Here is a 14,671-nt window from a genome sequence, read left to right as displayed (position 1 = left end):
ATGCCACAAGCCACCAAGGCTTAAATAGGTCATGGGTGGACTGCAGTGATTTGCAAACTGGCTCAGTGACCCAGTTCGGATAATCATCGCAGTTTAAACAAGCCACCGTGGCTAGTTTAAGCTGCAGTGTATGCTGCCTGCCATTTGCCTAATAACCCGCCTGGGCACAGTTTGTTGTGTTGTCCCAAACCAGGTGGCATGGCTTGTTTGAGAAGGAAACAATGCTCACATAACCCACGGCCTGTAGTTGCAGTTTTGGACGACACATCAAGCTGGGCCCAGACAGGTAATTAGGTAAATGGTGCCCAGCGTGTGGTGCTTAAGCCATGATGATTGTGCGAACCGGGCCACTCTTCCTTTTTTAAAAGAAACACTTCAAAACGTATCTTCTTTTCTCTCCTGTATAATTTTATTTTAAAAAGACTGATACTTGTTTTTTTTAAGTTTAATTATAAACCAAGTATGTTGTAATACACTTTTTATCATTCTAAATTTGAACACACTATTATTTCCATTTCCTGCTCAATTTCTCACTCTTTTTGTTACTTTTCTATTTTTAGATGGTAAGTTTTATCCCCTTCTGAAGCAGGATAACCCTGTCAGTTATGATGGCTATATATTACTCCAGTAATGGAGGCAATATGGTTCTCAATATCAGTTGATGGGCAACATAAGCGGGGGGGGGGGGTGCTATTGTACTCATGTTCTGCTTGTGAGCTTCCCATAGGCATCTGGTTGGCCACTGCGGGAACAGAGTGCTGATCCAGCACAGCTCTTCTAATATTTTTAGGAATAATAATAATGCAAATACATCACTCCAGTTCACATTTGATGTGAACTGTCCTCAAATCGTCTTACGATTTGGGGTGTTGAACGTCTTTCATCCTGAGGGCTGAATTCCATTTCAGAGAAGCTGGTGTATATGTGCGCATGCGCGCACATGCACATTCCAGTAGTGGGTGAAGCCAAAGGGAAAAGTACCGAAAATGCCAGTATACTGTAGCTTAAAGCTCTTTCTGCCAGTAACTATGCCTTAGGAGAGGCATTTCAAACTTTCAGAATCAGGAAAAACCTGCACAAAAGCCAGGGAATGAATGAACAATCAAGGGTCAAGAGAAAGGGGGGGCAGGGGAAGGGGCGTTGTCACCCGGAGAGCCAGATTTGGCCCCTAGGCCTGAGGTTCTGCACCCTTATTTTACAGTGATTCTGCTAAACTTACTTTCTTATGCACCTTTATGCATCTATGTTAAGCTGTTATGTTGTATAGAATAGTTACAAAGGCCATGAAAGCAAATGAAACCAATTATGGAAATATTTTTTGGGGTGGGGGGAAATTTCACCTTTTGGAAACCACAACATGGGAAAGTTAATCTATTGACCAAATGTAGTCAAGATATACATTGCATTAAACTGATATTTTTCTATTGTAGAATAAGATAAATACCTATTCTGAATCTGCTCTCCTGTATATTTTATATATTTGCTTTTCTCCATCAGCTTTGTAATAAGTGTGTCAATTATCACTTTTTGATTTTGAAAAGCTTCTTCTATGAACTGGTACCTGCAACAATAGAAAAACATACCATGTAGTTAATAGAAGTATTCCACACCTAGATTTACTAAGATAAATAGGGCAACAATAACTAAAAGAAAAAGAGCTGCTAAAAGGGACTATGAGAAAATATCCTGGGTTAGCAATTTTTAATATCAGATTATCTTGCCTTGGGACTGGAGAGCTGAAGGGCAGCTCCTTCTGGTCTCGTCCATCAGACAGGGAACCATGGGCCACGGGAAGGCTGCAGCTTCTGCCTCTTAGGTAGAACATCATGTGAAAGGGGAGACCAACCTGGCCCCATACAGCAGCCAGAGGAGGAGCAGCTGAGGGAGACTGCTTCACTCTTCCCTTCCAGAAAGAACACCTATTTGAACTGAGACCAATCTAGCACCATATCATCCAGAGAAGGATGCTGCTGCTCCAATGCTGGTTTTGCTCTTCTCTCTCCATTCCTTTGGTAACGTGTCTATTAGATTGGGAGCCTATGGGCAGGGACTGTCTTATATTTCAATATCTGTAAAGCTCCTAGAATATTTTAGGTGCTTTATAGAACAATCCTACTGTTAGGTGCAGAGAACACTGATGCCAGAGCTTCTGAAGAATTGAAAGCCCTGAGGGGTCATGTTGGCCGGAAAGAAGTGAGGGAGGAGTGCCACTTCTGTTTTTCTCTCCAGGGCTAGATCTGCAACCGGCTCAGGGGCATGGCTGGGGACTGGGAGGGCTCCTGGAACACCCACTGACACTCCTGCCTTTAGCACACCTCCTTTCTCCCCGTTCTGACATCAGAGAAGAACTGGCCTTGGAAGAAGTTACCAAGGTGGCTGGAAGAAGATTCCAAGGTCGAATCTCCCATTCTGAGAGCGGATCTTTCTCTCTGCCCTCTGAGGGGGAGAACCAACATTTCCTATGGCCCTTGGGACTCTTTCCTAGGGACTATAGGATTGCAGTGCTATAAGTGATCATGATCTAATATTCATAGGGCATAAGAGGCATACAAGAGGTGATACAATATTACATAGTAAAGCTTTTGACTCCTAAAACTGTATGGCCTACTGTTATAACCTAGTGGAAGGTTAGCTTGCAAAACCTCCAAGCACTTTCAGCTTTTAGATTATTCTCAACAAAAATAATCCTGTTTATTTTTTGTAAAAGGGGGAAACTAAAATGGTAAAGATATAAATATAATGATAATCTTATAGGAAGACATGTTTTGTCAAATACTCCTAAAATCCTGCTGTGTGTCGAAAAAGAAGATCAGACGATTATGAGAAAGTGCAGTGGTTTACCATTATCCTTTATCAGGTATCCTATCCCTTGAAAATTAAAGATATGAGGCTAGACATTATTTATATATTTGTAATAAATTATAATCTGCCCTTCTTATAGTTTGGCCTTCATCTCAGTTACTTGCAGTTTATTCTAATACCTGTGTTCTTTGTGTTCCAGCAACTGGCAATCCCGACATGTCAACTTGTCACAAGTTTCACAGTAGAGTTTCAGCTGCTCCTTCTTGTGATAAGGACAGAACACAGGCCGCTGACTAGTTACACCAACAGCCTCTGTAAAATAAGCAAAAGCAACTTTTATTGGCTGGGGCTCGAACTAAAAGTTAATTACTACACTTACCAACACATTTGCTTTCACTGAATAGATCTCTCATGTTCTTTGAACAGCTACACATTACTGCCTTTTTCAAAGCCTGGAAACAATGAAGAGATTCTTTTCCCCCACCAGGTGCAATCTGCCAAACAGCACAATCTGTAGCAAGGGTGGGGAATGTCAGGTCCAGGGACCAAATCCAGTCCCTCTGGGATCCTAAAATGCCCCTCTAGGTTCCCCATAGAGCCCCAATCCCTTTTCCCCAACCATCATTATTTGGTGGTTTCCCAAGTTTTGTACAGTTCTTCCCCATTTTAAAAGGCTGAACTGCCTCTCCTAAAGCTTAGTTATTGCCAGTAACGGCTTTAAGCTATAATATGCTGGTATGTTTAGTCCCACCCATTTTGTCTTTGGTCCACCCACAACTGGAATGCAGTCCCCCCAGAAGCTTCTCTGAAACTGAATTCAGCCCCTGGGCCAAAAGAAATTCGCCACCCCTGCTCTATAGGTATGCTCGATTAACACTCTGGTATTGCACTCTACCCCCTTTATGGATCACTGCCTTGTTGTGGCAAAGGGGCTTGCGTAACTCAGTGAAGCCATAAGCTACGCCATACAGGGCCACCCAAGACGGACAGGTCATGGTGGAGAGTTCTGACAAAATGTGGTCCGCTGGAGAAGGAAATGGCAACCCACTCCAGTATTCTTGCCAAGAAAACCCCATGGAACGTATCACAAGGCAAAAAGAGATGACGCCGGAAGATGAGCTCCTCAGGTCAGAAGGTGTCCAATATACTACTGGGGAAGAGCAGAGGAATTTCCAAGTAGCGCCAGAAAGAGTGAAGCGGCTGGGCCAAAGCCGAAAGGACACTCAGCTGTGGATGTGTCTGGTGGTGAAAAGAAAGTCTGATGCTGTAAAGAACAATAATGTTTAGGAACCTGGAATGTAAGATCAATGAATCAAGGTAAGCTGGAGGTGGTCAAACACGAGATGGCAAGAGTGAACATTGACATATTGGGAATCAGCGAACTCAAATGGACAAGCATGGGCAAATTTAATTCAGGTGACCATCATATCTAGTACTATGGGCAAGAATCCCCTAGAAGAAATGCAGTAGCACTCACAGTCAACAAAAGCGTAGGAAAAGCAGTACTGGGGTACAATCTCAAAAATGACAGAATGATCTCAGTACGAATCCAAGGCAAACCATTCAACTTCACAGTAATTCAAGTCTATGCCCCAACCACTGAGGCCGAAGAAGCTGAGGTTGATCGGTTCTATGAAGAACTACAACACCTTCTAGAACTAACACCAAAAAAAGATGTCCTTTTCATCATAGGGGATTGGAATGCTAAAGTAGGAAGTCCAGAAATCACCGGGATAACAGGCAAGCATGGCCTTGTTGTACAAAATGAAGCAGGACAAAGGCTAATAAGAGTTTTGCCAAGAGAACACGCTGATCATAGCAAACACTCTTTTCCAACAGCACAACAGGCGACTCTACACATTGACATCACCAGATGGTCTATATCAAAATCAGATTGATTATGTATTTTGCAGCCAAAGATGGAGAAGCTCTATACAGTCAGTAAAAACAAGACCTGGAGATGATTGTGGCTCAAATCATGAGCTTCTTATTGCAAAATTTCGGCTTAAATTGAAGAATGTGGGGAAAACCACTAAACCATTCAGGTATGACCTAAATCATATCCCTTATGAATATACAGTGGAGGTGATGAATAGATTTCAGGGATTAGACCTGACAGACAGAGTGCCTGAGGAACTATGGAAGGAGGTCCGTAACATTGTTCAGGAGGCAGCAACTCAATCCATCCCAAAGAAAAAGAAATGCAAGAAAGCCAAGTGGCTGTCTGATGAGGCTTTACAAGTAGCTCACGAAAGAAGGGGAGCGAAAAGCAAGGGAGAAAGGGGAAGATCTATCCAACTGAATGCAGAGTTCCAGAGAATAGCAAGGAGAGACAAGAAGGCCTTCTTAGATGAGATTAAGAAGAGGTGGAAAAAATACACAGAAGAACTATACAGGAAAGATCTGAATGTCCCTGATAGCCATGATAGTGCGGTCACTGAACTTGAGCCGGACATCCTAGAGAGTGAAGTCAAGTGGGCCTTAGGAAGCATTACTAACAACAAAGCTAGCGGAGATGACAGCATTCCAGCTGAGCTAGTTAAGATCCTAAAAGATGATGATGTTAAAGTGCTGCACTCAATATGCCAACAAATTTGGAACACTCAACAGTGACCACAAGACTGGAAAAGGTCAGTTTACATTCCAATTCCAAAGAAGGGCAATGCCAAAGAGTGTTCAAACTAATGTACAAGTGCGCTCATTTCACATGCCAACAAGATTATGCTCAAAATCCTACAAGCTAGGCTTCAGCAGTATGTGAACCGAGAACTACCAGAAGTACAAGCTGGGTTTCGAAGAGGTAGAGGAACTAGAGATCAAATCGCCAACCTTTGCTGGATCATGGAGAAAGCAAGAGAATTCCAGAAAAACGTCTATTTCTGCTTCATTGACTCCGCCAAAGCCTTTGATTGTGTGGATCACAACAAACTGTGGCAAATTCTTAAAGAGATGGGGGTACCAGACTACCTTACATGTCTCCTGAGAAATCTGTACAAGGGTCAAGAAGCAACAGTAAGAACCGGACACGGAACAACTGATTGGTTCAAAATTGGGAAAGGAGTACAACAAGGCTGTATATTGTCGCCCTGTTTATTTAATTTATATGCAGAGTACATCATGAGAAACGCTGGGTTGGATAAATCACAGGTTGGAATTAAGCTTGCCAGGAGAATTATCAACAACCTCAGATACGCAGACGATACCACCCTAATGGCAGAAAGCGAAGAGGATCTCAAGAGCCTCTTGTTGAGGGTGAAAGTGGAGAGTGCAAAAGCTGGTTTGAAACTCAACATTAAAAAAACGAAGATCATGGCATCTGGCCCCATCACTTCCTGGCATATGGAAGGGGAAGAAATGGAAGTAGTGACAGATTGTATTTTCTTGGGCTCCAAGATCACCACAGACGGTGACTGTAGCCATGAAATTAAAAGACGCTTGCTCCTTGGGAGGAAAGCTATGGCACACCTAGACAGCGTAGTAAGAAACAGAGACATCACCTTGCCGACAAAGGTCCGTATAATCAAAGCTATGGTTTTCCCAGTAGCAACGTATGGTTGTGAGAGCTGGACTATAGGGAAGGCTGAGCACCGAAGAATTGATGCTTTCGAACTGTGGTGCTGGAGAAGAATCTTAAGAGTCCCCTGGACTGCAAGGAGGTCAAATCAGTCCATCCTAAAGGAAATCTACCCTGACTGCTCATTGGAAGGACAGATACTGAGGCTGAAGTACAAATATTTTGGCCACCTAATGCGAAGAGAAAACTCCCTGGAAAAGACCCTGATGCTGGGAAAGATCGAAGGCAAAAAGGAGAAGGGAACGGCAGAGAATGAGATGGCTAGATAGCATCACTGATGCAATGAATATGAACTTGAGCACCCTCCGGGAGAGAGTGGAGGACAGGAAGGCCTGGCATGCTATGGTCCATGGGGTCACGAAGAGTCGGACATGACTTAACGACTGAACAACAACAACAACAAACTGCACTCTACAACCTATTGCCAAACTAGAAGTGAGAGAGAGAGAGAGAGAGAGAAAATCACAAAGTCATAGTTTTTATCTTGAGACGAGGATTGAGTGCATCTAGTCTGAGGAGTTCATATGCCAGATTCAAACAATGAAAATCTTATAGGAAGTCATATTTCGCAGAGCTCTGAACCTATTTAACAGGTCGTCAGACATCCTTAAACATGCTCTATGGTACAAGAACCTTCTGTATGACAAGTGTTTTCATATGTAAAGAGTCAGAGGGCCAGTTCGCATGACCTCCACAGCCCACCGTAGCTTATATGCCACAGTGGGCTGTGGTGTGGGCAAGCAGACATTTTAAACATTTGACCACAAATGGGGGATTACCATGGTTTGTCGTGTCATCTGAACCTGGGCGGCAGGAGCTGTTTGAGGGTTAAACAACAACCCTCAAATAACCCTATAACAGCCCATGGGTTATTTGAGGATTGTTCAACCCTCAAACAAGCCCTGCTGCCTAGGTTCAGATGATACAAGTCACGGCCAGGGCCTAAGCACGCAACCTTGTCTTGGCTTAAATAGGCCACGGTGGGCTGCGGTGACTATACAAACCAGGTCCCTGGCTTCCTGTCCACATTCAGAAACAATGCCTATGACATCTCTCTATACTGTTAACTTGTAGAATAAAATTAATGTTTTATTTCACATAACTATTTTTTTCACCATTACTTGGCAGTGAATATCTGTGTCTCAAGAAAAAATCAAGATGTAAAAAGCACATTTGGTATCCTTCAGAGCATAAAACCTGAAAAGAAATAAATTGCTATTTCTAAAAATCTAGTTCTTAATCAGAATCCCACTTTCTCAAACCAGGAAGAGGTATCACATATAAAATTAGTTTTCTCATTCTCTAGGGGAATTCAATTATTTCAACAGGCAGATAGTAGGCCAGTAATTTTTAAAGAAGCCAAGCAGAAACACAAACGGAACATATATTTTTGCTTTGTAGCATCAGGAGGATAGTTACAATAGGGGTAAGCTTGCATAGGAACTTCCAATGCTTCAACTGTAGTGCTAAGGTACCATGTCAAGACCAAAGGAAATGTATTAATGGGGCTTGGAAATATTCCACAGAAGTGCCAATCAAGTCATGCAGACTGCTCAGCCTCCACTGGTCCTGAAAATGGGCTTGATCCATGGACCAGAAAGAAGCACTGGATATACCTTCCTCAAAAATTATTTTGCAGAATACTGTAAAAAAAACAACATATTTAAAATATATCTAGATGCAGAAAAGGCCAAGTATACTTAGCCCATTCATATTTGCAATTACAATTGATCCCATTTATATTCAATACCACAAAAGCATAATTTATCTATTAATTGTTTCGATCTAAGTGTTTTGTCCATCCTCTGGCAGACCCTGACAGATTTGACAAGAGCAGACTAAGTGGAAATGTATTTATTTGTAATAAATACAAAGTTTTTGAAGAAAAGCTGGAAAAAAGGCATATTTGTTTTCCCATTCTGTTTAACAAAGCAAAATTCTAACAAAGGAATAAATGTTTCAAACACTACTACCCCACTCTTTCATGCTAGATGTTCTAAAACATCTCTGTGAGGATTAAAAGTTAAGGAAAAACAATAACGAAGGTGAATACATCAGTAACATTATTTTAAAATATAAGATTGTAGGAAGAGCCCTGCTGGGTCAGACTAAGATCCATCATGTATCCTTTTCCCAACAGTGGCCAGCCAGATGCTTCTGGGAAGACCACAAGCAAGGCAAGAATTCCTTTACTAGGAATTTAACTGCACTTAATGAGAAACTATGGTTGCAAACATGCATGTATTTCCATCAGAACAAGTCCCACTGAACTCAACTGGACTTACAATAAGTGGTCTCCCTGTTAGGCTTTCTTTGCTATAGCAAATCACAAGTGAATACTGCTCATGCAGGTAGTTAATCCTGAGGTAAATTTAAATAACTAAAAGAAACAAAATCAAGACATACCTATAAAGAGAAGTGAGCTTGAACACAATATCTTTAGTAGATCTGAGCAGTGAGTGGAAGAAACATTACCTGGAGATACTTCCTCTTTCTGTCTGACTGTATGATCCTTTGTGAACTTCACCCTCTGATGAGCACGTATGCAGGTCTTGCATAACCATTCAACACACTCCACACAAAAACCATTGGCTTCTGCATTGTCTTCACAGCTTGTACAAACCTGACAAGGAACAGAAAAGTGCCTACTGAAATAAACCGGCATTTTTACTTTCAATGGCATCATTGCAAGTAGCAATGGGAATCAAGTGAGGAACAGAAATGTGCATGCCAGTCACACTTTCAGATTTTTCACCCATACACATTGATACTGCAGTTTTCTCTTTGAAACTAATGGAATCTCCATGGAAATACCGAACAACAGTTTCAGTGGAAACGAAGCAAAATACACAAAACACCTACTGGCCACAGGTGTGATCCAAGGGCTCACATGGCATCTAAGCACATACCATGGTTTATTTGATGAAGATTGCTTGAAGCAGCACCTCAAAACTATTACATAGTGAATCCAGCTAAGTTCCAAAAAGTGAGGGTTATAGTGTACAAAAATAGATTCATTACATTTTGCACAAAGAGGTTGGGGCTCCTAATTATTTAAGAACCATATTGGTCAATTGTTAAAAGAGGCTTCAGAGCTAGTCACTCTTGTCCACCTAGCCCTCCTTCTATTTTGGTAGATATATACAGCTGCCAATCCCACCTACCTATGCACGCTTAGGTGCTTTAGAAAAAGATTGTCCCTCTAATTTAGATGTAGGTGGCTCTCAGTGGTGGTTCCAGGGTTTTACATTTTTTACAAAAAAAAGGAGCACAAACTATCTGCAGGGGGTGGTGTGGTGGAGGTGGTATATTACTGAGCGTGGAAATGCCTGTAGCTGGGTCTCCAACCAAGTTAGTTTTCTGTTCCATTCTCTCAGGTATTAAAAAGGGTGCCATACAGAAGCATGAGCCAAAGAGCTCTTGACCTGGGGATTTTAGATGGAGGTTTTGAAATGGAGGTGACAATGTTCCACCTAAATTTAATTATTGGATTCGATTTTTAACTGCTTTTTTGAGCAAAGGCACTGAAACGAGAGCCTTTCATCTTCAGCCTGTGAGAACTGTTTATTTGTTCCTCCTTTTGAGAGTTGTGTCCGTGGATAGTGGTGTTGGGAACTGTTGCTTTAAAGTTTGCTATTTCATCATTTGTTTATTTTCTTTTAAAGATACAGTTTTTGTTGTTGTTATGGCCAAAAAATAAAATAAATTCTCATACTTCCTTTTCTAAACAAAGCAAAATTGATAGTTTTAAGTCCTTTAGGAACTCAAGGCAATGTATTAACTTTTTAGTTTTCTACTTCTTGTTTAGAAATAGATTTACCAGCCCTTTCTAATAATTTTGTAGAACATTCTTCTCCCAATTTGTATTCCTTTAATGATGGTGCTCATAAAATTCATCCTGAGCATGGATATTATGGTTTATGATAGTATGAGCATGGCTGGGTGGATAATCAAATCCTAGCAGAACACTGTTTTCTTGTTGCAGATACTTTATAAAAGATTTACAGCCAGTTGAATTCTATCACTGTTAAACTTGAGCTTTTGTCTCATATTTTAAGAACCCCCAAGCAACAGTTATAGAGGCTTGTAATGAGAAGGGTGGTAAAGGTGGCAAAATCATTGGGAATCAACAAAAATGCAAATAGGTCAATTTGAAATGTGTAAATGTAAACTTCCATTGAAAATTAACCAGGAAGTGGTTAACATTTTTCCATTTCAAGGGTGTATGCCTTTCTGGGATTCTAAACAGCCAAGTGTGCCAGCATTTGAGCTTTTTCCTCCAATTCCCTCCATGGCAGGTAAGGATGGACGAAAGTCCCTTACCTGGTCCCGCAGCTGTTTTCGGTGGGGGGGGGAGGTGCTCCGTTTCTCCCCCCGGAATTCTTGGCGGGGGGGAGGTGCCCCGCCCCTCCCCGCTTAAATTCAGGCCGGGGGGGAGGCGCCCCATCCCTCCCCGCCGAAATTCTGGCCGGGGGGTAGCACCCCGCCTCTCCTGCCGCGAAAGAAAAAAGTTATGTAAAAAAAAAACCCAACGTGATAGGCTACGTAACGATTTACATAGCCTATCATGGCTAGATTTTCAAAGTCAGCCGTGATAGGCTACGTAAATCTTTACGTAGCCTATCACGGCTGACTTTGGAAAAAAAAAAAAAGAGCGCGTACGCAAATGGTGGCGCCCATGGGCACCGCCATTTGCGTACGCGCTTTTTTTTTCTCCCCAAAGTCAGCCGTGATAGGCTACGTAAAGATTTACGTAGCCTATCACGGCTGACTTTGAAAATCTAGCCGTGACAGGCTACGTAAATCGTTACGTAGCCTATCACGTTGGTTTGGGTTTTTTTTTACTTTACTGGGAAATGGCGGTGGCGGCAGCCGGTCGGAAGACCGGCTGCCGCCGCCGCGCCACTGGGACCCGCCGCCGAGAGGGACATTCGCATGAGGTAAGTCCCATCCCGGGGGGGGGCAGGGGGGTGTCGGAGAATTTCCCCACCAATTTCGGGGGGCCAATTGGCAGGTAGGTCTGATAACAGTTGAATCGTTACAGAACTGTCAATCGGTTCAAAGTTTTTTATTAAGCTTGATGCTCCTCAAATATATCTGTTAATCCACAATACTAACAAGGTGTTGTGTAAGTAACTATAGGGTTATACCATCTTGTTCTTTTAAAGATATTACCAAACTTTGTTAGGTAGTAGCTATCAAAGCAAATACATTCAGCTGTGGTGTCTAATTCTCATACTAAGGATCTTATTTCTAGGGCTGTGCACCGCTTTGGCCCAAGGCCTGAACCCCGAGTCAAAGTGGGCTGCTTTGGGTCAGTTTGTGCCCCTTCTGAGGAGAAGCAGAGGGGGCACGAAGCAACCCGGACTGGGTTGGGGGCTCTCCGAAGCGCTTGGTGCACTTCAGAGCTTCGCCCCTCCCCAGCCCAGCTCCCCCGGCTCAGCCCCCGCCCCAGCGACTCCAGGTCCTCACCTGAGCCGCCTTCTCCGCCGCCAACTGCTGAGGCCTGGACGCGCGCGATGACTCTTACTGCAGGCGGTTGCCATTTTAAAAATGGCAACTTCCAGGAAGTTCCAGGAGGTTGCCATTTTAAAAATGGCAACTCTCTGCAGTAAAAGTCGCCACGCGTCCAGGCTTCAGCAGTTGGTGACGGCAAGGAGAGTGGTGGAGAAGGCAGCAAGGGCGGGGGCAGCGGCGGTGAGGATGGCAGCAGAGGCGGCAGCGAGGGCAGTGGCGGTGGCAAGGACAATGGTGGAGGAGGCAGCAGCGGCAAGGTAAGGGGGTTTGCGTGGGGGTGTCAGGGAGGACACGAAGCGGGGTTCGACATCTGAATCCCACTTCGGGTTCGAGTCAGGCCGCCACCCCACCTGAATCTGCCCGAGCCAAATCGGGCCCGCCACAGAAGCCACAAAGTGGCTTCTGAGTCGGATCGAGGGTCCCTGCACAGCCCTACTTATTTCTTGGGATGACCAAATGTGTAACCCTGAACAATTCCCTCCCCCCAGTTCTCTTTGAGTATGGGGTTGATGGGATTGTTCTATACAAGAATCTCCTGGTGATCAATTAACTCAGCCAGTAGAAAAAAGATCTTCTTATATCTTATTTTCTTATCTTATTATCTGTTATGTTTGTTAAACATAACAAAAAATGATAGTACACCGATTAGGGATCTTACAAACTAAGTTGGTTGAAATGGGTAGTTTGCAGAGTGCTCTTCCACAAACATTACCAACTATACATGATCATGATTCCTTGCCCAATCAAGTTGAGTTAATGCATTTAAGAATATAGTTTTGATTCTTTTGTCAGGAAATAGGCTTGCATTAAGCCGGCTCATAAACCAATGATCTCCGAGTAACGGACACAGATAGTTTTGGAGCACAAAGAGCTGAGCCATGCTGCAGTACCCACTTTGAAAATTCCTTTAGAGCCTCACAGATTTTCTACCAACAACGTCTACATCTTTAAACATCCAAAAGAAGTGTTAAACAAAATATCTCATATCAACAGACAGCAAGCAATTCAGCGCAATTCTGGACTGAATATTCCTTGCAATATTGTTGGATGGAGTGTTAAAGAGACCCTTTTGTTCAGTTTTGTTCAGTTCATCAATTTTGATGCTTTCTTGATTCACGAAATGTGAACTTAAGAAAAAAAATGAGTTGAAAGAGTTTTCCCTTGAAATGGTAGAACGTAATCTTTCTATAGGAAAAAATAGACCAAGTGCAGGTCTTGCCCACTTTGTCTCTTCCTCACTGGATGTGACCATCACTTCACAGCTCCAATTGTGATGGCAGTTCTGACAAATTTAAAGCCTGTAGGTTTTTAAATTTTTAATAAATCTACCATCACTGTGTTGTTGGCAAGGGCCAACTATGTTGGAACAATATGTTGGAACTACACTGGAACAATATTATTACGGAGTCTCATTATTCTTCAGACCATTTAAGTATTGCTGGAAATTTTAATGCTTAGATTAGTCCAGATAATCCTAAATCATATTCTTCTAAGTATTGGCACCTAAGGGATTTGAACAGGGATTTGAACTATACCAGATTATTTAAATATCAAACAATGAATTGCTAAGGAACCTGGTTAGCTCATTTTATTAGCCATATGTACCTGATAAATTTAAATGGGAATCAGCAGACTGATAAAAGGTACATCTATATTTCAAGTAGAGGGAGTGGTATGGTGGATTGGGGCCGCGGTGGCTTAGTGGTTAAGACGCTGAACTGCAGACTGGAAGGTCGGCAGGTCAGCAGTTCGAGACCCGAGTGCTGCGTGACGGAGTGAGCTCCCGTCTTCAGTCCCAGCTCCTGCCAACCTAGCAGTTCGAAAGCAAGACATTGCAAGTAGATAAATAGGTACCGCTTCGGCAGGAAAGGTAACAGCGTTCCGTGCACCTCAGTGCTCAGTCATGCCGGCCACATGACCACGGAAGCGTCTTCGGACAGCGCTGGCTCTTCGGCTTAGAAACGGGGATGAGCACCGCACCCTAGAGTCAGACACAACTGGTTGGGGACACCTTTACCTTTTTATGGTGGATTATGTGACAGTTACAGGATTAGTGTTTGATTTTATATAAAATGTTTGAATGGAGGATCGGCTTGATAATTACATTTTCCATTAATTACTCATTTGACTATCCCCTCCGTTTAGCTTTAAATCAGTGTTCTCATAAATTATGAATTTATAAGAATCCAAAGGAACTCAAGAATCAACTCAAAATTAGATGAGAAAATAAGCTGGGAAGATGGCGGTTGTGTGTTGGTGCACTGATTGGTGTCATGACAGAAGTATTCCTTGCGTTGTAGAAAGTGGAAAAAGCCTCTAAGTCACCACAGAAGCAAATAAGACTGGTTCACCTTTGTTATTTTGTTAATTTTCTAGCCAAATACTTGCAAAAAGTAAACATTTCAAAGTAAAGGTATTCACTCTACTATGTCTCAATGTGATACCATTAGTTCTCTTGGATGTGAGATTTAGGGGATGCCTCATTCCAGCAGATTACACTGCTGCAGTCCAAAGGAAATTGGAACAATAAGCCATGATCTACTTTTTTTGTAATATTTATTGAGATTTCCAGAGTTAATCAATCCATTGATTACTGTCTATGCTGGAAGATCATCTAAATCTCTCTTTTCACTTCCTGATATAAACGAGTTTATCATAGAAACGGTAGCTTAATTTTTCCTAAGAGCAATGAGGATATGAGCTAAAACGTTAATCCAATTAAATGTAATTTTGTTTTTCTGAGTCTGTCAATAGACATATTTTATTTATATTCTTGAA

General features: G+C 42.4%; 1 protein-coding gene across 3 annotated transcripts in view; it reads right to left on the bottom strand.

The window, feature by feature from the left end:
* TRIM24 (tripartite motif containing 24) overlaps nt 1-14,671 on the bottom strand; it is an 86,626-nt gene that overhangs the window by 24,041 nt on the left and 47,914 nt on the right. For all 3 annotated transcript variants that reach the window (XM_084809528.1, XM_084809527.1, XM_084809529.1), the window contains exons 3-5: nt 8,852-8,999; nt 2,982-3,114; nt 1,445-1,561 (exon numbers count right to left, since the gene is read on the bottom strand). In XM_084809528.1, the coding sequence (XP_084665654.1) occupies nt 1,445-1,561; nt 2,982-3,114; nt 8,852-8,999 (398 nt within the window). The remainder of the gene's footprint in view (nt 1-1,444; nt 1,562-2,981; nt 3,115-8,851; nt 9,000-14,671) is intronic.

The sequence above is a fragment of the Heloderma suspectum genome, chromosome 7, assembly GCF_057233095.1.
Source record: "Heloderma suspectum isolate Gila_16-S chromosome 7, 16-S_ref, whole genome shotgun sequence".
Classification (NCBI taxonomy): Eukaryota; Metazoa; Chordata; class Lepidosauria; order Squamata; family Helodermatidae; genus Heloderma; species Heloderma suspectum.
Note: the sequence above shows the minus strand (reverse complement) of the source record. Positions and strands in the feature narration are given on the sequence as shown.